At 37.0% G+C, this 23811-nt stretch overlaps 1 protein-coding gene across 2 annotated transcripts in view; it reads right to left on the bottom strand.

Annotated features, from left to right (window-relative positions):
* The window catches only part of aralar1 (calcium-binding mitochondrial carrier protein aralar1), a 525272-nt gene extending 508492 nt beyond the window's left edge, over positions 1-16780 (bottom strand). The window contains exons 1-2 of one of the 2 annotated variants that reach the window (XM_076212853.1): positions 16329-16780; positions 6844-6918 (exon numbers count right to left, since the gene is read on the bottom strand). In XM_076212853.1, coding sequence (XP_076068968.1) covers positions 6844-6918; positions 16329-16367 — 114 coding nt within the window. In that variant the 5' untranslated portion in view covers positions 16368-16780. The remainder of the gene's footprint in view (positions 1-6843; positions 6919-16328) is intronic. The other variant, XM_076212855.1, reaches the window with a different exon arrangement.
* Positions 16781-23811: the final 7031 nt, after the last annotated feature.

Raw genomic sequence — 23811 nt, 5'->3', positions numbered from 1 at the left:
GAAATGTAATATTTCCCTAAACACCTGCCTTTTCCTGGAAGATTAAACACAACTGGCATGTGTAATAATAACCTCGGTTTTATTATCATTATCTATTACATATTTTTTTTATGATAAGGCGGCAAAAAAAAAGACAATCACAATTTCTTTTTTGTAATGACCTTACTACAGCACTGACGTTTTGCAAGACAGACGTCAAAGAGGATCATCTCCCCGCCTCACGATTCCAAAACCCATCAACACCCTCACCTCCATTTAGAGGTGCAGCCCAGAGCGCCTGTCATTCTGTTCCCGGGCCAGGACCAAACTCTCTCTCTTGACTAGCTTTAGAAGGTCGAGGGGATGGCGGTTCGAATCCTGCCACCGGCGAAGTACCAAGGGCATGGTTCATAAAATTCCACGCTACAAAGCCCTCTGTGAGGGGTACCGTCCTAGCATTCCGACATAGAAATTCCTACACTCACACAACACAGACAACAGCGATCCAACATGTCCCCGATGACTGTTGCCGGCAGCAACGGGGCTGCGGGTTTCAAATAAATTATATACACAACAATTACTATATTACTCGTAGTATCATAAACATTACTATTATATAATCATTATTATTATTATTATATTTATCACTATATCATTATCATCACTATTATTACATTGGCTCTTGAGCCCCACTGTGAAGGAACTATACATCGCTGCACTGCCTTAAATACAAGCGCTGTGATGCAAGTCGTGTGTGTGATTCACCATGGTCTTGAGTCACGTGTTGGTATCGTGATCAACAGTTTTTACCCTCCCGGAAGAGAGCTCAAAGCTCATATATGACCGAGAAGTAATGCTGTGACCTTACACGCACACACCCACCCAACTCTCCGCCCACGAAAGTTGGAGTAACGACTCGCAGAGATACTGAAATAATTTCAACCCTGGGCGGGATCCAAACTAGGACCGCTGTAGCAGCGGTTGCGAACGCTACCACTGCGCCGTCGTGTGTGTGTGTGCATGTACTTTCCCTCAGCCACCATCTTCCGTTAGGCGATTTTATTCATCTATGAGGAAACCTCAACGAGTTCAATAACGTGACGTCACAAGGACCGAATGACGTATCGATGACGTCATCATTTCTGTTGGGTGTGCTTCTCTTAGGAGCTTGGCGACCATAGAGCACTCAGCGAACATGTACGAGTTGGTTCTTGTCTTGTAAGACAGAGTCAAAATAAGACGAAGATGAAGACGACGACGACAAAGACGAAGAAGACTAAAAAGACAAAAAAGAAAAAAAAAAAAAAAAAAAACAGGTCTGGACGGTTTAATCAGAGCATGTACACACTGCAATTTCCCAAGAAAGACTGTTTCTTTGTTTTTTCTCCATCAAACGTGCTTTAAAATCGATCTTTTGCATATTTCATCAACCAGCAACTGTTTTGGCAACTCCAAATACCTTCACACTAATCGTAATACTCACGCGACCAGAGAGAGAGAGAGAGAGAGAGAGAGAGAGAGAGAGAGAGAGGGAGAGGGAGAGAGAGAGAGAGAGAGAGGGAGAGAGAGAGTTTAACAGGGATTGGGCAGTATCAAAAAAGTCAATACCAATCATACCATATCTAATTTTTAATCAAATAATCATAAATATACAAATACTCTTCCAAGTGACACTGGTTGCATTTATGGTGGTACTTCAATGAAACACACACACACACACACACACATATATATATATATATATATGTGTGTGTGTGTGTGTGTGTGTGTGTGTGTGTGTTTTAAAACAATGTGCATTTCTTGTTTGGAGTATTTTGTATTTTTCTTTTACAATGTATTTTTGGACGTGCCTCCACACAATACTCCTCTGAGGTTTCAAACGTTTAATTTTTTCAAATTTAAAACATTAAAATTGACGTGTTAACACTCAAAAATTTAATAAAAAAAATCTTAAATATTGTTGAAAAATGAGTTCCAACAATAGATGATTCAAAGCTTTGATATGACTGTGTAACAGGTTTTTTTTTCAAAATAATTTATATTTTTCTCGAAAAATAGCGTTATTCCAAACACAGATGTTATACTGTTTGAATAATAGACGTTTACCGACATTACAAAATAAATAAATAAATAAATAAAAACTGTATTTTCAAATAGTTTCATAACAACGGTTAAAATGGTATCAACGTCGTTGTTCAAGAACTAGACGATTTCAAACACCATTAAAAACAAATTGATGGTTTAAACCGTTATTTTGAAAAGGCAGACCGTTAACCTGGCTCAATGGGACGGTCGCGTAGTACAAGAAGCCGTATTTGGCTGACCTTGGACCACGATGAGCTTTTCCTTACCATCGACGTGGCTGACCAGGCTAACAAGTTCACTTTAACTTGGCGAGAGATACGAGAACAAATAAATAAATAAATAAAACAAATTTATAACTAATATATAATAATAAGTCTCAGCAATTCACATCGGGCCTCATAAAAATATAAACAAAACTATCATAATAATAAATACAATAACTATAACAATAATAATGATAAATATTATAACAATAATAAACAAGTAGACAAAGAAAAATAAAACAAGTTAATGATTAAAAAAATAAACATAACTCCGAACCCCCAATACGGCAACACGGACGCACACCATTTCCGTCACTTATCAAGTGACGCAAGACGTCGCATGTCATTTCATACAATACGAGTGACAGGTACGTAACACTTGCATCGTCAACATTCCTACACAGATCCCTTCTATAAGGAATGTATGCAATTCGGAAGTGACCCAATATACTTTTAAGTTGCGAATATTGAGAGAAAATGAAATAAAATCAACCTAGCGGCGGCATTTTTTAAAAACATTGTCTCTGCCGTCAGGCGATTTTATTCATTTACATGGGTGGCTCCCCAAAGATAGCAAAGGGGTTATAATCTATACACATTTTCAACGATACATATCTATCGCTATGTTCTATATTTTCTTTTAGGAACCGCGTTTCTTCAGTGCAATTTGCATGAAAGTCCATCTCATCTGACAGACTTCTTGTACAGCTAAAGCCAATTGACACGTGGCAGTTTACATGCCCGAATTCATGTATTCATATGATGAGAGAGAGAGAGAGAGAGAGAGAGAGAGAGAGAGAGAGAGAGAGAGAGAGAGGCACGAAAGACTCGCAGAATGTGGAAGGCAGAGGTGGATAGAGTGAACTTGCGGGGAAGACCGAGAACGAGGTGGATGGATGGGGGTGGAAGGGGGCATTTGGAGTCAAGAGGAATGTCTGTTGAGTAGGGAAGTGAGTGGGCAAGAGACAGGTACGGGTAGAGAATGTTTGTGAATTGAATATAAACTGACGCAGCCCGAATGGATTTTTTCTTGTTTGTTCTGTAATTTTTCGATTGAATAAGGGTAGCAGGAAGGTGGGGGTAGACTTGCTTCTCACCTGGGCAGTGTGACGGAAGACAGGGATGCCCCTTTATCCAGAAAAGGCTAAGATAAGGATAAACAACTGGGTGGTGGGCGAGTGGAAGGTAGTTGCATAATTTGACCCGTCCATCCACTCCCCCCTTATTCAGATGACATGAGCCTGTTCCTGTATTTAAGTATGCATGTATGTATACATGCATATGCAACAGGTCGCAGATTCGAAGCTCACAAACAAGCGTTCGAATCGCAACAAACCCAATCTTGTACCCGTGGGGCAGCAACCTTTGTAACTATACATACACACACGTGTATATATATATATATATATATATATATATATATATATATATATATATATATATGTGTGTGTGTGTGTGTGTGTGTGTGTGTGTGTGTGTGTGTGTGTGTATACCATTATTATGTTTCAGGGGACTGATAATACAATAAAATAATTTTGCGTGACTGGTCCGTTGGGATGTCACTAATTTACTAAAATATCGACTCCACAAGCAGACAATACTTCGTATGGGAATAAAAAAAATAATAACAATAAACACTTTTTACATGCAGCCTACTTGTCAACACTGCTTCAAGTTCAAATTTATATATTTTCTTGTAACTCAAGATAAAAAAAACTAGTTTTTAGCTTTATCCTTGTGGACAATATCACGTTATCGAAATATAGACGGACAAAAGTGTATGTGCGCATGTGTATTATATCAAATTTGACGTTATCTACGCAAGTAACGTCCAAGATCAGAATCTCAATAATGGCGTTGGCGACATAAAACACGTATTAGTTCTCTAACGTTACCGTTATCGATTTCGGAAAGAAAGAATTGTTTTACGATTTAAATACTTCGGTTCACTTCCCACTAAACGTCATTTTTTGCGATGTTTTGTAACGTTATTGCTGTCCATATACTTTATATGCCATAACATTTGTTTGACAGAATGTCAAACAAGGTTAGATTAGATCAGGTTAACTTAGTGCATTATTTCCAAAGGCAAGGGAGGGCTTGCTGGGAAATATCTATTTGCAAATAATTTTATTCTTGCATCGATTCTCCCCTCAATGCGAGACATGACGTCACGTCGTTTCGTCAGGTAATGTCGACAAGTTGACAAGTACCAAACTGGATACACTGAATTTTATACACAATTTCCCAACGGATTATACTTTTCTAAGATACATAAGGTCAGCTGGTGTTAACCAGAATAAAACGTTTAAAGACAGTAATTTTAGGAGTAAAGGCATTATTACACTGGGCTATTTTACCTTCGACTGTTGGGGCAGATTTGCAGCCAGGATATCAAATGACACTCCATGTTAATTAATTGTTGAGAAAACAAAATGGTTTGCAAACAGTGATCTTACGGCAGAAAATGTTCGGGAGGGGGGAGACTTCCGATTAGTCGGAGGTTGGAGGAAAAATAGCACAGTGTGAATCCCAGACCGAAGTGTAGATGCACGATCGTGTGATCATTCACTTTTTTTTTTTACATCCTACTGTGTATGTCCTAAAATCAGCTGGAACAGTGTGACCCCAAAACTATAATGCTAAAAAAAAAATAAAAAAAAACAAAAAAGTAAATAAATAAATAAAAATAAATAGATAAAAATAAAAATAAAATAAATAATATAAAAAATAAAATAGATAAATAAATAAAAAATCAAATAAATAAAAATAATAACAATAATAATAACACAATTAAACTAATGAATAAATAAATAATATATATATACAAATATACATCCAAGCACCCACTGGTGACTGCCACTTAGCATAGCTATCCGGACACTTTGGGCACGGGTGATAGCGATCGAAATTTTACAACCGATCTGATATATATATATATATATATATATATATATATATATATATATATATAGTGACTTAATCCAGCTTGGCTAAGTCCAGTATTTGCAATAAAATTGTGTACAATATATTCCTCATTCTTTTTTTTAAATCCATTTTCATTTGAAAAGTTTCCTGTTATCATATGTCATTTCCAAAATATGAAAAAAGAATAAATAAATAAATAAATAAAATAAATAAAAATACCACCACAACATAACCATGTACCAAACGGACCAATCAGAGATAAAAGGGGTAGAACCTCTACTAACATCTCTATGCTATAATTACACAATCTGTAAATGTAAAAATGCTTGTGAAATATTGATAACAAATCACCCAACCCATTATGTCCCGATCAAGAATTCAATTAAATCAATGAGAATAATTCATGTTGGCATGAAATGTGAGTAGCCTTAAATTATCTTTTCTTTTTCAAACCAAATTGTCAATTCCCAAAATAACATAAGGCTAAAAGAATGCCTGACCTCTAGGGAGAGAAAAAAAAAAAAAAATAATAATCATAATAATACTGTAATAATAATAATAATAATAATTCTATGGCACCCACATCATACCATGTTTCACACACTTCAAATCATCCATGAATCTTGATGAATTCATAATATCAACAGCCACAATGTGTTGAAACCTATCTAGTCAATTGCAATAAACCACATTTCTCAAAACCTATATTTCCTAAAAAAATACATAAATAAACAAATAATAAATGAATACGAGTGTAAATGAAATCAAATAAAGGAGGGCAATTCATCTCAGTGCTCTTGCATGGGTTCACATTTGCATTCCAAATACAATACTGTAATCCCTCCCATGTCCAAACTAACTGGGCCACAGGATGTTCAGATTTGTGGAGTATTTGGGTGCAGAATTTAAAATCTTTCACCCCCTCCCTTCCCATCTCCATTCTGACATTCCAGTGTTAATTTTTCAATCATGAAGAATTAAAATTTTTATACATTACACATAAATCATGTTCAAATAATGGCAGTTCAAATATGGGAAGAATTACTGTACATTTTGAAGTTTCTTAGAGACATCCAGTAGTAACTCTTCTCATAATCATGTGGCAGATCTATAATTTCAGTTATTTGTGCCACTCTTTTCTTCTTTTTATATCAAACATGCTACCTAATCAGCTAACAATCCCAACACACTCAATATACTAGATACTAGCAGGGCACACTATCTAAATTAGTCACTACACAATAATATCCTATCAAAGACTAACTGCAAACACTACGTCAAACTCACTTGCAAGTCATGTATGGGTTACTCAGACACAAAATAAAACAAACATTTCTAGTATACTTCGCATGAGGAAACAGCAAGTCACTTCATCTATAACATTTCCAAGAGTGTTCTGTGCTACGAACACCCACAAGCAAAATAAATGGTGTCCTATAAGTATACAGAAACAAAACATAATAAAAACAAAAAAACAGAAATACGTGCTCAAGCCTTCAGCTATGAGAACCAGGGCACAAGGACCTGATGTGTTTGCCAAGGTCCTGATCTGCTTGCCTTGTTAGCCTGATAAGACGGAGTTGCTCACCTTTTTGCCTTCGCTCTGGCATTGTGCTTCATATTTCACATGGCTCAGTAGCCAGTCCAGGAGAGGGTAGGTGCTCTGAGATTGGGGAAGCAGAAAATTCGAGCATGAAAATACGCATAGAAAAGCACTGAAGCATGATGGGCTGCCATGGGGAACAAGTATGGCAATAGACACATTAGAGTACAGTTGCCAACAATATTATAGAGACAAAAGCAATTATGTAAATGTAAGTGGAAGTAGAAAAAACAGGAGTCTTAGTCTGAGTTTATTCCTGATTAGTTTCACAGGTATGAAAAAGCATATCTGCGAAATTAGTCAGGAATAAACTCAGACTAAGACCCTGTGTTGCCTACTCCCATTAATGTCAGCATGTCTTAACATTCATATAAACATGTATTTACCTATTTTTAATATATAGGAAAGGAATCAATCTTGTGGAGGTTTTGTCTCTTTTTTTCCCCTCAACTATACCTAGTTTTGAATTCACTTATGGTCTTAGCTTATGCCATTTCCACTTTAAGCTACTTCAAGAGTTGATGCATCTATATGGAAAACTGTTTTTTAACATTATTAGACATATTATCTTTTTTTTTTTTTTTTATTCTTTTAATTCCCAACCTCATAACTTTTGTCCCAGACCAAAAGAGATCTGTAAATATAATCTATTTCCTTTAGTGACCTAAACACTATTATCAAGTCAACTCTCTCTTCTTTCATTGATGGCAGGTTCAATGATTTTAATCAACCTTCATACATGTTACCTGTAAGGCTGGGAACAAATTCAACTGTAGTGTAATTATCTTAAATGATCTAATATCAAATCCAAGAGCAGAGCTATGGTTCATGGGGTCATTGTTTGTCTTCATCAGTCAAACTTTACTTTAAATCCATTTACATTTTTGTTTTAAATTCTATCACTAGTGCACCTGTACAGAAAACTGCATTTCTTAATCTCCTTCATAAAGATGAAGATAGCTTAGAAGGCAATATAGCTCAAGCCAAAGCAATACATAAATTTAAATCTAAGTACGAAAATCGGCAAATAAGGAGATATAGCCATGTGTGAATTTGTAGATGGGTATGATAATTGGAGAGTAAGCAGGACCCTTTCCTATATACTGTACTACAATTAGGTAAATACACTGTATTTATGCAAATGTAATTTGACACACCTAAAGTTTTCATCAATTTCTAATTCATTTTGGTCTCCATAGTCATGACACTTTGATTGGCAACTTTACACTTATTAAAGCTAGGGACTGTGGGGTGGGATTGGTGACCATGCTAACCCAGTTGTGCATTCTGGGTTGGAAAGTCCTGAACAACCTGGAAGTGCTGTTGACTGCAATGATAAAAGTGGTGTCAAACTTGTTCAAAGACCATTGTCCCAGGTGTCTCTGACAACCTACAATTTACATCTCACAACACACCCATACAAAAACGCAGATCAGAAAACGAGCACTCTAAGACTGACCTCCAAAATCCACCTGATATCTCCAGACATCAGCCCAACTAAAAAAAACCCTCCCATGACAAGACACCAAATAAACAAGTGAACAGGAACGGATAAACAAAAGATATCAAATAAGAACTTCCTCACGTCAGGTCTTCCCTCCCCAAAACACCACAACCATTGTGGGGAAATGCGGAGGAAATAAAATGGGTGTGAAACATGTGAAAATGGCCAAAATTATGCATAAAAGGGTGTGAAGAAGAATCATTCCATACTGTTCCAAGAAGGATACTGCACTTAAATAACTCACTTGATTTGCCCTCTTAAGTTTTCAAATTAAGAGTGCAAATAAAGTGGTGGATGGGAATGGCTACAAGCCATCAAACTCTTTCATGACAACTAATCTCTCCAATTCACAGTAAGTAATGACCAGATTCACAAAAACATAAATTGTAAAAGCAATAACATCTAATAAATTCTTGTAAAATAAATGGGTGCATTAAGGGATAATTAAAATTACATACTTGTCCAATAACACAAAAGAAAATTGTAAAAAATGGGAAAAGTATAAGTAAAGTAGCCTTAATATCACTAGACAATAATAACATAATACAGTAAATATATACACACACACACAAATTCACCTTTCATCCCTGCTTCCTCACTGCCATGATAATAAATCAAACATCAGATGCCTGATCTATTGTGCTTTCTTAATTAAAAAGTGTGCAAAGAAGCTATTTATGTGCTTCCTTTGGTCAATGCAATAGCAACTATAATCATATCAGATCACACCCTAACTATTGGTTATCAAAAACCTTTTCCAGATCTACACCTGTTTGTACAATGCACACATGGACACTCTCGCCCATACAGTGCAAGTTATCTGCATGTTTTGCTCAACTCCTTTTCATTTGTCATCAATTTGTCACCGTTTTATATTCTACTTAGCTACATGACCTTCCTCTTTTGTGCAATGGAGGTTTTAACTATAATGACTGTGGTTAGAGTAGACCTTCATTAAATGTACATTTAATAAAAATTCCATCCTCACATGGTGTCTACCATGATCATTCTGTCGACAATTGCCATTTTATACTAACTGTACTTATTCTACCAAAAGAAAAGAAGGCTTAAACTTGTCTCTTCGCCATATCAACAGTCTGATAAATGATATTGATACAACTATGTCTCTTAATCCAACACTCGCCAACCATCACTTGTGTGGATGTTTGGACCCAGGACATAAACCCACTTCACGAAATGGCCCAGAACATAAAACACAACTAATTCCCAAAGTGGGTTCATGTCCTGGGCCCAAACGGCCTCACGAGTGGTAGTTGGTGAGTGTTGGATTAAGGGACCTAGGTGTAAAATTATCTTTGCATAAACCTGTGATTTGGTCCTGCAGTTGCAATTCATAATGGAAAATCAATTGGAACAGAACTCTCAAGACCCCAACTTGTCCCATTCAATATTGTGGATTTATTTCTGGAGCAGATATGACACACTGTGCACTACAGGCCCCAGGTTAGTCTCCACTATTCCTGTTCAAATTGACAAGGTACTGGGATAGGGCTTCCATAGAACTCCTGGTATGGAACCACTACTCAGAGAAGGCACGCTAACTCAATCCAGTTGGTTGGGGGTCTCTGATTACGTGGAAAAGGGGATAGCCTTTCCCTTCAACAGCCAAGAGCTGTACACCCTGAACAACATTATGATATTGCAGAAGGGCCACATTTCAGTGCCCTAATCCTGAAGGGTTCAAAGAAAGTGGAGAGAAGTTATAGCACTCTTTCGGTTGCATGTTATGGGAATATTTAAGCATCCCTCTTTTGTGCTAGTGGATGATGCAGCAGTTGCAATGATCTCTGCTGCAATTTACCTAGCTATTGTATTCTACATAGCAGCAAATTCAATTATGGTAACCATGTCAAATTCATGGGAAGTGACTTGAATCTATAATGCTCATTATTCTTGCCTCATGGGGTAGTTGGTATTCATTATGAACAGTCAATCCTTATTGGGCAGAGTTCAATTTGTAATTAACACACGCACTTTACAACCATGGGCAGTCCTCTACTTAAATGAGTTGAAACATATTTTAATTTTTTTGTGAGGTGAAAAAAAGAAAAAAAAAAAAAAAAAAAAGACTTGAATTGTATTGGCTCCATCTTAAAGTCAACAAACTGCAACTCTGCATCTCCGCCTTCTTTTCTTTGAATACATCTAGGTCTCTTAATCCAACACTCGTCAACCACCACTTGTGCAGATGTTTGGGCCCATGACATAAACCCACTTTGGGAACTGATGGCGTTTTATGTCCTGGGCTAAAATGTCCATACAAGTGGCAGTTGGATAAAGAGAACTATGTGTACTTCATACCAACATGCATAAGAACACCCATGGTTCCCATCATTTTGACCACTCATCAATCAAATGCTGCTTTGGTCTCTCTTGCAGAAATTCCATAGCAAATCCAGGCAATTGACCTATAACTCACACAGAGAAGAGATTTTGTGTTGCTGTCCAAACAGGATGACAAAAGGGCAGTTTATAAAAAAGTGATCGGTGCTTTCTGTGTGGTGGCTGCATCTGCAGCAGCTTAAGTCTATACCCAGGTCAATTCTGTGTTGGTACAGGTTTAATGCTGGATGGTGACCTGAACACAGTGGTGCCAGTATGGTTCTTTCTTACCCTGGGATTAATTTTTCAATTGGGTTAATGTATGGGGGGGTCTGCCTTTCTAGAATTTGAAAGTGTATCATGGAGTGGTTGTTTTGTGATCTGAATATGCATGTGTCTTTGTAAAAATATGTTGTAGGGTATTAGGGACAGGTTACTGTAGATATTTGGGTAGTACAATGTCTTATTTTTTCATTGTTCAGTAGGATTTGTTTGTGTGATATGGCATGAGGGGTGGTTGGGTTTGAGGAATCTTGCAAAGAACTGTGTACCTATCATTCTCGTGCTGCTCTGAGAAAGATTTTCATTTCTGAGAGCAGATGTTCTTTTGAGTTATTATTCTTAATGCATGCTTCACATCTGTTTGTGTTTTGTTTTCCCACTTGGGAAACTTGTACGCTTCTCTATTTGTTCATTATTATTTATTTTGGCATGTTTTTACTTATCTGCCATGGATGTTCTTGTTTTACTGTTCTGTTGGATTCATCTTCCATTTATCTATTTTTATTTTATTTTATTTACACTAGTGTGCAGATGGAGTTTATCTCTTCTATCACTTCTGGGGATATTTTTGACTATCATCTCTAGGAATACTAAGAATTCTAACAACACTAGTCCTACCAACATCTCAAAACCCAATGGACATTGATGACAGAAACCAAATAAAGCATGTTCCCCACATGGGGGAACAGCAGAATCATTTAATCTGTTGCCCCAATTTTCTCTCTCAGGAGACTCTCAGAACAGCAGAACTTCTGAAAAGACAAATGCCACCACATGTCTGTAGGGGTTACCAATTTAAATACTCCAATTACTATAGACCCACAAATTAGTGAAATGGGATAAATGGCAGTTTTCTGCAGGTGGTGGTCCTGCAGGATGGAAATCTGAGACAATCATCAAAATCCATCAACATGCTCACCTCTGTCTAGAACAACCCAGACTTCTTTATCATCTTCAGCCATATTTTCTCCACCTTTAGCATGAGAGATCACATCTGGCCATTATCATCATCACAGTCTCTTGTTAAGCAGACAATGATCCCTTGAGAAGCCATACAGTAGAATCTGAAGTCTCACAGTAAGGCCCATCCTCTGATCAGCCAATCCAAGGGTGCAAGCTGCACATTTGATCCGGCCACATCTAACCACATTTCTTCGTATTCTTCCCATTCTAAACTATGTTGAGTGCACACCACTCACAATTTTAGTGAGGCCAATTCACAACTGGTTGTACTGTGTTCTCAGGTAGAATGGCAATTACTTCCTTTCTATTGCAAGCCTGTGACACAGTATATCACACTTTGATACAACACAAAGAGCAGTACAATGTCATCCTTGGGAAACCTTTGGGAGGAGCCACGCTCTACTGCCAGCTGTTGTGGGGTTGCAGGTTTCCACTCGGTGAAATTTGAGACACTGTTATCATTAAAGAGATAGCATGTTATGTGGCATACCTAAGACTACTATATGTCTGTGGTATCCTTTGTCATGTTCTGGCAAGTATAACATTCCTATGCCATTCCGTTGCTCTCCAAGCATCTCCATTTCTATCAGATGCCGTGTGATTACAGTACTCAATAACAATATTGTAATTTATTCACAGCAATATTCTGGGCCTTTCTTTTGATAATATGAACTTCAGTCCACATCAGAGAACTGACTGAAAATGTACATGAAAATAAATGAGCTAAAAACAGTAGTAAGCACAGGCATTGTGCAGCAGAAGGAACTTAATCACAGATTACAAAGTTCTTGAGAATTACATTTTACTATGTATCTACACAAGATGCACCAAAACTACCCAAACAGAAAATTTCCACATAGAACATCATATGAAAATAATAGGTCTAAAGTTCTATGCAAAGGCCCTCAACTGTACTCAGTCTTTCCACTGCATCACACAAGCACAACCAATGAATGCAACAAAAAACTACACTAGCAGCCTACTAATGAAACATCTAAAGCAACCCAGCACCTGAACCACACAACACATCCATGCAAAAACACATTCACACAACAAACACCCCAATACCAGCCACCAACATTCTACTCCATCAAGCAAGAACTACGCAAGCATGACTATGTTCAGGTAGGACAATACCAACACAGAACAGGCCTAGCCATGGAAAAAAAAATGCTTCATGTGTAACCATCAAACATAAGAGACCAAACACCTCATCTTCCACTATACCATCCTGGTCATACCCTGACAACAAACAATACAATATTTCTTCCCAAAGTGACTTATATGCCAGCCTGGTGGCTGCTGTTGTTACCCGCGAACTGTGGATCCCCAACAAGAGATATCTGGATAAATGGATTGATTGATCAATACGCCAATATTTCATGAGGTACAGCATAGCATACCCAGCAGAACAACTCCCATCAGGAAAGACTGAGTAACTTTATAGAGAGCAAGAGCCAAAGTGGGCAAAGCTGAAGACAACTTCCACAAGTAGAGACGTCACCAGTGCCAGGTGTCCCTGTAGCCAAACACCCCGAGACCACGGACCACATCCTCTGTGGGTGTCCACAAGGACCCACTTGCTCAGGCTGAGACTTGAAGGAAGTAAACAACACCACTTTTCTATGAATCCAGAAATGATGCAGTAAGACATGATGATGATCCATAAGTAGTAAATAATCAATTATTTGTGCCATAATTTATGGAATAAGTTGGAGAAGAGGTGCTAAGACTGCTGAAATGAGCAGGTTCTGGATGGGGGAAGGGGGTATGCTTTGATTTGGTGACCTCACTTAATAGGTGGAAAAGACCTTTTGGTATGAGTGTATTTTCAATTCATTCAAAATGTAATGGTAAGCACTGATTTAACAGCACTAGATAAGTGCTGGAGTACAATGACATGCATCTTTTAGGGGATCTAAGAAATATTCGAGTGATGTAGCACATAGGTTTCAACTAAATTCCAGGACTGTTGGTGTAAAACATCCCACTCATTCCTGGCCACAACAAAAAGCTTAAATGCCTCAAATTTGATACAATGGGTGTGAAAAGGAGGTACTAAATTTGTGAGTGCTCTCCAACCACTCCTAAGCTAAACATGGCAAAATAAATAACCAATAATCAATTGTATATTCAAATTGAGTCAAGCTGGAAATTTCAATGTCTTGTTTAAATTAGGAAGTTCCGGGAAGCAAACCGTGATGTCACACAGAACAGCTCTTCAAAATTATTTCCTAATTGGGAATTACAGCATCAACATGAACGAACATCAAAATTTGAAGAAGAGAAAAAGAAAAAAAAAAAAAAATCTGGAAGTGTTAAAAATGAACAATTTCTTTAATCACTGGATTGCTGAGAAGCTATCACACTATCAAACTGCCACATTTTAGGTTCATTTTTTAGACAAAATAAATTTTTTAATTAGATTTCACATAAATAAAAAAATATAATTCACTGGTATCTATGTTGTAAATGCCTGGAATTCTCTTCCTGAAAAATGTGTAAATATATCTACCATAAATGCTTTCAAATCTAGACTAGACAAATGGTTTTGTATTAGATTATTGTTTATTATTACAAGTAATAATGTGTTTGTGTCTCTTTACAGGAGCCCTAGTAGCAAACCTGAAAATAATGCCAAAATGTTGGAGCTACTACAGGAAATTAGAGATTATGATACAAAACACAAAAGTTATGTAGAGCTGGAGACACAGGCTCAATATCCTTTTCCAGGAATCTACAATGTAACTATGCGATATTAACCCTTAGTATATGATGACCCTGACACAGGTGTTACAAAGTGCAAGTGGGTTTACAAAGATACTGGTGTCAACACCCTGATTATATTCATTTTGTAGTTATAGCCAAGTGATCCTCGCATTCTGTGAATGGGCTTGATAGCATTTTCTATGGTTAATCTACATTCAAGGAGAAAAAGAACAAGTACTACAGCTATAAATTCATACTTTGTAATATGCATATTGTGATGCACCATTAAATCATCATACATCAAGCAGCCTAATGTGTATGCAAGTATTTGACTTGTACTGAAGAAGTCAAAACATATGATTATGACCTTAACGAGTTTGTATGATGGATAAATATTAAACTGTACTATTGATAGATAGTAATAATGACTTAAGGAGCTTCTATGACTGATAAATTTGAAGTGTATTTTGATAATTGCACATTCATAATTGGTTGATAGATGACAACTCTAAAAGAAACTTAAGTCTCTTAACCTCCCATATATTTGAAATAGGTAAGTTAATGTAAAAGTTATTACTAAGGAAGTACACACCTATGTGGTATATAAATACGAAATTTAGGTTAGACTAAACCAATTTATCAGACTTCTGTTAATTTGTCTTCCACAATAAACAAATACAAGCACGGCATCTTGAAACTTGCAGACATCTGAGTTGTTGCTATTGTATCGCTTTTAGGAACTTTTTTATTATTAAAATATAATTTTGTGTTGATGTATTGTTTAGGTGTGCACTTCTTCTGATTTACCTAAATGAATTGCATGGACTACAAACAAATTAAATTTGTTATCTATTTCTGCACAGCAATATACTGTATTACTTTTTTTAATTACAAGTACTTCTTTGTTATCTTTTTCACATAAACTATAAAGTATGTGTAGACTATTCAACCTGCTGATCAAAACAACTGAAAATTAGAAAACACTTAATGTTGCATCCTAATTATATAATTTTGTTTTGATATTTGCAAGACTAATATACTGCTTATTCAACACATTCCTGTGTATGACCTAACGCATAACTTTCTTCAGAACTAAAGTATCTATCTAATAATACATGAAGTATTGGAAGTAATTATCAGCAACATTTATTTTAATACAAGAAAAAGAGAAAAAAAAAACTTTACATGAATCCAAACAAGCTGTTTGAGTTCTCTATCAAAATATGTCTATTTATGAATGACAATGTATCTGTTCATATTGTCTTACACCTGAGGCAACATTTCAAAGTCACCTGAATTGCATGACTTTTACAAAAAAAGAAGAATAATCCACCGTTCTTTTAATGTAATCCAGTGAATTACATGGAAAGATTCAAAGTTTGGTTGATGTAAAATAGTCCTCATGTCTATTACGCGGTAATAGGTCCCTCCTGCATCTATCAGTTATTAACGATTGCCCATGGAGGATGACAGTCATTTAATATATATAGAAGTCTCAAAAACGATGCGAGTGTAGATGGATAAATGCACTAACATTCAAGGTGGTTTGAAGGTGAGCAAAGGGGGTTCATGCTGAGGTTCAAATCCTTCTAAATAAAATCACAAATAATAGGCATGGCATCAGTGTTGGCTGTGCTAATAGTGTTTGTTTAAAAAATCGCATTATTACCGTATCGTTAGAAGAAGCGTCAGCTCGTGCGTTTGCCATCGTATCCTCAAACACAGCAGTCAGTTCACTGGTTTTCAGAAAACAGCTGATGTTCCAACAGAGTATTCGACAAGATAAACAATCCAAAGTCCTGTGAAACGTTAGTATCTCTCCTTACATAGCACATATAACGCCAAAGAAAAGTATTCAAATATCTATAAGTCGGATATAGACAGTTTGTAATATATATTTTGGCTTCAACTCGATTTAGAACAACAAGCAAAGATGCTCTTTTGTTTTTAAAATGCAGTTATCACATTTCTCCCCTCTTTATAAACTGATTAATTTCGTTTTCTGCTGTGTCGTGTTGTCTTACAGAAATCTAGTGTGAATTTGAGCGCTCTTTCGATTAAAAATCAAAAGAAGGAGCCACTAGCTCGCCTTCCGTTTACTTCAGTGTCTGACACTAAACTATGAGAAACCGGGAACATTACTGGAACCCCTGTCGACTGCAATACTCTGAGAGCTCTCTGATTGGCTATCCCAATGTGTCTAAACATATCGTCTTTAGACATAACTCGATTAAATAGAAGTGAGAAAAATATAATGCATAAAATAGTATTGACTTTATATAGATAAACAATCGTTTTGTGCAACCAACCTAGGTACTAACAATTACAATGCTTGCATTCCGTTAGGTCAAAATCATCTTCAGATCACGTGATTGCAATCTGTGCCAAGAAAGCCTACCAAATTATTCACCTTACGACTTCCAAAAGGATCACGTGCCTTTGTTGACACTTGTAGATCAATTATTACGTAATACCGGCGTTACAGATGATGACGCAACCATAGTTACTATATAAACAAAGTAGCTGCGTATCGCGTCCAGCCTATAACATTTTTGTTGTGTATTCGTCGGAGCTACATAAGTGTTCTTTACATCTATACAAATTTTATAAACATCAACGTAATTATAACTCAGTTTATTAGTAGCTGATCCTGCATCTGCTGAGGCTATCTGGATTACGAAAAAATCCGAAAATGTAGATAAAATATATCCTAAGGTCATCGTGAATAAATTTATAACTTCCGAGTCTTAAAACTATCCCGTGTGGGATATTAGCTAAGTATATAATATACAGACTGTTATACAAGTTTTACAGATAACCTTATGGATCAGTCACATAGTATTCTTTTATATTTGATGATTAATATCCATTTGAATAGTAGATAATGGAAAGTGTAGTAAATCGATTATTATAGATCTCAATGCGCCATTTGATAATTTGGACCAAATAATTCAAATTAGAATATTTAAAGTCGATATACTAGCTGATATAATAGACGATACAAAGTATATATATATATTTTTTTATCAATGTGGCCTTTCATAATGTAGAGCAAATTATTTGATTTGAAATCGATATTGCTCACGAATATTTACTAAAACTGCAGATTACTTGATGGACCAGTAGTACATGCATAGAAACAATCAAATAACAATAACAGGTTCAGATGTTGGATCTTGCCGTATATGGGGCTATCCCTTGCTGCACTGCGTTTGACTCCAAATAGTGTCACTTTATCACCGAGGTGTTGAGATGGGATTGCTGGGAGTATTTTACAAATTTTTATTTAACCGTAATATACAGAATTGGAACTATTGTACCTACACTTATCAAATTTGCCTTTAATACATTTATGTTGCTGGTGTGGATAATTGATTATATTCCACAAATTTATTAATTTATATGGAAAGGTATACCTCGTAACATTTTTTAGGCAATTTCTTTTCTATTTATTCATTAATTTATTTTGCTGTGACCTATTTTTCTTTCATTCTACAACTATGTTCACTAAAGATTTATATGTCTCCCGATAATCCATCTGTACAATGATTTGACGTCAAATAATCTATTAAAATATATTTTTCTATTCATTAATTTTATTTTATTTTATTATTACTTTTTTAATCTCATTTCATAATTTCCTGCAGTTCTCTTCATACTTTAGCCCGTTTCCAAAATTTCCAAAAAGTTTACCTCATCTTCTTTCGCTCTTATTATTATCTTGACAGTTCCAACCAACGGTTTCACGTAGCTCTCTATTCATTCCATTCAACATACTGATATTTGCATTGCTGGTGTCACAAATCGCCTTAATCCATCGTTTCATCCATCACTATTCTTCGCAAATGTCGATCATTGCGAAAATTCCTTCGGTGGTATACTTAAAAAAAAAACTTTCCTTAAATAAATATTTTATCAAATCCTTGGAAGGGAAAGGTTTATATAAGGATTTTTTAAGAATACCACCGTAAGATTATTACGGTATTCTTAAAAAAATCTTTCCTTAGTTAAATCTTTCCCTTCCAAGTATTTATATATATATATATATATATATATATATATATATATATATATATATATATATATATATATATATTAAGAATACCATCGTTGATCTATTCCACTGACTTGCCTCTAAGACCTTGGCTTTCCAAATTCCGTGACATTTTAAATGTGACTCCTTGTCGATAGTACGCTAATCAGAAGCGAGCTGATCTCGCATTCACTTAGTTGTGGGCCCGAGTCCTGTACTCCTTCCTTAGTCCCAGCAGGGCATGTTACCACCTTGTCAAAGGTCTTTTCCAGGTCCTTGTATACACAACCTACCCAGTCTTCTACGGCCGCTTTAGAGTAAGAACTTAACAGGATGGTTACACACTGTTTTTCCATTTTCGATCAATTTGTCTATCTCCTCCATGTAATTGGCTAATCTACTCTTGCCAGTGTTTCCAGGTAGGTCAAAGATAGCTGCCTATAACTCAGCAGTTCCTTCCTTGTATAATGACACTATATTGGCTGACGCTCAGTCCAAATAGGCATCTTCCATTCTTCCAAAGAACATACAATGAGCTGGTACGTTTTATTCAATAATATTTCCCTTCACTTTTCCATTATCCAGGTCAGGGGTCACCAAATTGAGGCCCGCGGTGACAATTCATCCAGGCCGCCGCCGCAGTATACATTAAGATAATAATAATAATAATGATGAAATAAATCAATAAAAACAAATTCTTTATTTTCTGAATATTTTATATTTTATGTATTGGCAAAGAAATATGTTGGATGTCCCTAGTTTTTGCTATAAGGCATTCGCTCGCCATTTACTCAATTATCCGGCCCGCTGTGAAAAAAGGGAAAAAAAAAAAAAAAAATTGTGACCTCTGATCTAAGGCTTTTATCATATCCAAATTCTCTAGAATTTTATCCTTTTCACATACTTCTACTTTTATGTTGTTTCAAGATCGGATCATATTTTTTTTTTTAGATTTTCTCATATCTATTCAATGATAGCCGAAGCGTTTTCCCAAGTGCAGATGATTTATTCAGGGTTGAAAAACAGAGTTTTTGTTGCCTAAATTCAAGTTTAATAGCAAAAATATTTCGTCGACTATGTTTTTTTTTTATTTACTCTGATTGCAATTTTTGAAAAAATGGTCTTACGTTTTGCATTCTGACCTTTAAAATAACTTCCTTGATTTCATTGAAAGTTCTCCTTGGTGAATACCGATTACAACTTGTATTCATTATTTAAATTTCTTTTTCTTCTTTTATTTTTCATATAAACCTTCAGCTTTCAACTTGGAGATTCCTTTTCTGTTGTACAACTTGCCATTGACAACTCTGTAAAAGAACTTGTAAACTATCCCCTACTTGCTCAATGTGAACGGAAAATTGGTCAACTCGCCTCCAAACTATCCTAGTGTGAACACTTACTTGCTGTTAGGTTAATTAACTTGCAGCAGTTAGCATTAGCGGCTACTAAACTAGCCCCTATGTCAACAAGGCTTTAGTTCCTTTCCTCCCCTCTCCTAATACTTGTGTACTCTTTCCTAGTTCCTTTGTATTCTTCCTTTATACTTTCTTCGCTTTCCTCGTCTCACCTATTCCTCATTTCTCTTGTTTTGCTATTGCGCATCTTTTGTTGAACCATTCTTTTTATTACGATTCCCTCCCACTTATGCTTGGCAAATACCTTTCCACTCCCTTACGTTGCAAATATTCTGCATTTTTTATTTCTTCCTTCTTTTCATATCACTGAACTCTCTCTAATCATCTTATTCAAAAATATTTTCTCAATTCTGCATGGGTTTTGTATAGTTGTGTCTTATTTCCCTCTATGATCCTTCTCTCTCGTACTTCTATCTTTCCTACTTCCGGTAATTGAGTGTTTGATTCACCTCCTTTTTTAAGATCAACTCCAGTCTTCCTTGAATGTTTTGGCCTCTGTATCATGTTGGTGCTTCTACCCACGTTTTTATTATAACATTCGCTGCTGTATTCAACAGTGTACCGCCTAGTTTCCAGATGTATCCCATTATACCTATTTCACAATCAGTCATAATTTCAATATATCAAATATTACTTTCCGTGGTTCGGCTGTGTTTATTATGAATTCTTTAAACTCTGCCTAATCTTATGCGTCTTTGGTGTTTACTTACTTGGTTAAGTTCCGAGGATAGTCCTCACAACCATAATGAGTGATCTACCGCTGCTGCCAGTCCCGCTGTCCCTTCTCACGAGGACCAGTTGGTCTGTTATTGTATTTGATGAGAACCTACTGATGGCGGTGTAGCCTGGCACTGGAGGCTCGTCTGTCATCTTCCGTAGAAACCTATCCAGTGCTATAGCGAAATCTCATTTTGCACCTCATTCCGCCATAATTACCGTGTTCATTTTCCGCCACTCCTTATCCCATTACCACTCTTCCCACCTCCATATTTTATTTCTTTTTACCATCACTCCTTCCCTCTGTCCTCTTCTGCCCCTCAGCCATATGCTAAATTGTCCAGCACTCATCTGAATATCAACGTTTCTACTGACCTTAGTCTCAACAAAATACATTAAGTCTACTACTTTCTCCTACAGATAATTATCTCTCAAGTTGCTAAAGTCCATCTATCTATATTATTGTAAACTGCCTCCAGTAGTTTTAAGTCCATTGTTTCTCTTTATGTTCCTTAGGAATATTTTCTTCAATACCGCAACTTCACTTTCTGAACCAAAAGACACCTCCCCCTTATAAGAGAGGTAGCCAGTCAAGGCATGTACCCACACTTCCCCCCATCCTATATCCAACACCCACTTGATCCATTCTTTCTATCTTAAATCCTTATGGATTAAAGGCCACCCTCCGCCCTCACCCATCGCCTGAATCAGAAGCAATGTAGCAAGACACAGCACCTACACAGCAGGGTCCGAGAGCCGAAGAAGGTTTATCCCCACCGCTTCATTATATCACGACCTCCCTCCCTCCTCGTCCTCTCACGAGTAAATAGAGAAGACGAGGAGAAATCCCTTTGGGCCGCGTCGATTTATCATCCACTCATAGTCGTTCTTCACGCATATCTATCTCCTGCCCTCTCCCTTCGACGCTCAGCAGACATTTCCCTTATACCCAAGCCCCTCTTGCCCCATCCATCCATCCATCCATCCCATTCTCTCCAGTAAAACTCTGTCCTCTCAATTTAGTCTTCTCGGCTATTCCTTCACTTCTACTCTCTCTCTCTCTCTCTCTCTCTCTCTCTCTCTCTCTCTCTCTCTCTCTCTCTCTCTCTCTCTCCCCTCTCTCTTTCTACCTTAGTTGCTTCTCTCCTTACCCAAACATTCTTGGATTTATCTTTTTTACTGCTTTCCATATCCCATTATCTAATTCCCAGTGCTGTGTTGTGTGTGATTCACCATGGTCTTGGATCACGTGTTGGATTTGTGATCGACAGCTATCCCCCCCCCCCCCGAAGAGAGCTCAGAACTCATATATGATCGATCTATGGGTAATGCGACCTTACAAGCATACACACACACAACTCTCCGGACACGAGGGTTGGAGTAACAACTCGCAGCGCAGCGATACTGAAATTATTTCAGCCCTGGGCGGGATTCGAACCCGGACCGCCGTAGTGGCAACCCGGTAGTCTACCACTGCGCCACGAGTTGTGTGTGTGTGTGTGTGTGTGTGAGAGAGAGAGAGAGAAAGAGAGAGAGGGAGAGAGAGCGAAAACAAATTATTTTTATTTTATTAATTTATTACGCCAAGGCGTCAGTCAGTACATGAATATACAAGTACAAAATGTTAATATAATGCATCAGATGGATACACAATCAATAGTAGTACAATGCCTATGAGTCAGAGCCTCAATAATGTCATATCGGTAATAGCAACATAACATTGAGTACAATGTGATAGTTTTAGTAATAAATGACAGCAGTGAGGACAACCAAGCGCAGTACAATCATGAACATTTGACAAACATAGGACATAATGGTAGTGTGCATAGACAGACCTAAATGACATACATAGTGTGCAATATCATTAAGGCCATCGATGTGAGGGGCACAAAGGTAAGAGAGAGAGAGAGAGAAAAAAAAATTCTCTCCCCCTCCCCTTTTTCCTTCCTTTGGTATAGTCTGAGTACGTAAACATACAATTGGAATACATATAATAATGGTTATGGGAAGTAACAAATCTATACAGAATGTGCCGAGTAACATCACGAGAGGACGCATTCGACATCACAGGGCCGAATTAAAATAAATTATACAAGATCTGAACAATTTGATGTTTTATTGAAACATCAGAATGTACTAATAATGCAATATATATACTTATACAGATTTCCGGGATTCCCATAAATCATAATGTGGGTTGGTGCTCATTATGGGTCGGGTCTGCGCCTGGCGTACTTTGTGTATGGGATAATCCGGCCCTGAGAGAGAGAGAGAGAGAGAGAGAGAGAGAGAGAGAGAGAGAGAGAGAGAGAGAGAGAGAGAGAGATTCACCACCACGGTATTAGATCGCATGTTGGAAGACCCTCCCGGATAAGAGCTCAGAGCTTATATACTGTATGGCCCCATCTATGGGTAACGCTGTGCATGCATGTGTGTGATTCACCATGGTCTTGGATCACGTGTTGGACTCGTGATCGACAGCTATTTTCCTCCCGGAAGAGAGATCAGAGCTCATATGTGACCGATCAATGGGCAATGCTGTGACCTTGCACGCACGCACACACACACACACACACACACACACACACACACACACACACACACACACACACACACACACACACACACACAACTCCACGCCCACGAGAGTTGGAGTACCAGGTCTCACCGCAGCGAGCCGTTACTCCTGTGTGTGTGTGTGTGTGTGTGTGTGTGTGTGTGTTTTAACTCGGCTTTGTACGAGGCACTGTGGGTTTTGTACACACAATACACAAAGGGATCTAGTGCATTGAACTAGGACTTTGTCACGACAAATATGTCTGAAACAAAGATAGTTAATTCAGCATTAAAATTATACCCAATTTTAATTATGTTACCATTCCATTATTAATTATCGAATAGTGACAGACATAAGGAATGAAGGCTCAAGAAACTTAAATAAAAAAAAAAGTAAAAAAATAAATAAATAGATAAAAAATTGGGGCAAG

This window comes from Oratosquilla oratoria, chromosome 30, assembly GCF_046742065.1.
Source record: "Oratosquilla oratoria isolate Oo_2021 chromosome 30, ASM4674206v1, whole genome shotgun sequence".
In the NCBI taxonomy this organism is placed as follows: Eukaryota; Metazoa; Arthropoda; class Malacostraca; order Stomatopoda; family Squillidae; genus Oratosquilla; species Oratosquilla oratoria.
This window is presented reverse-complemented; position numbering and strand designations above follow the sequence as displayed.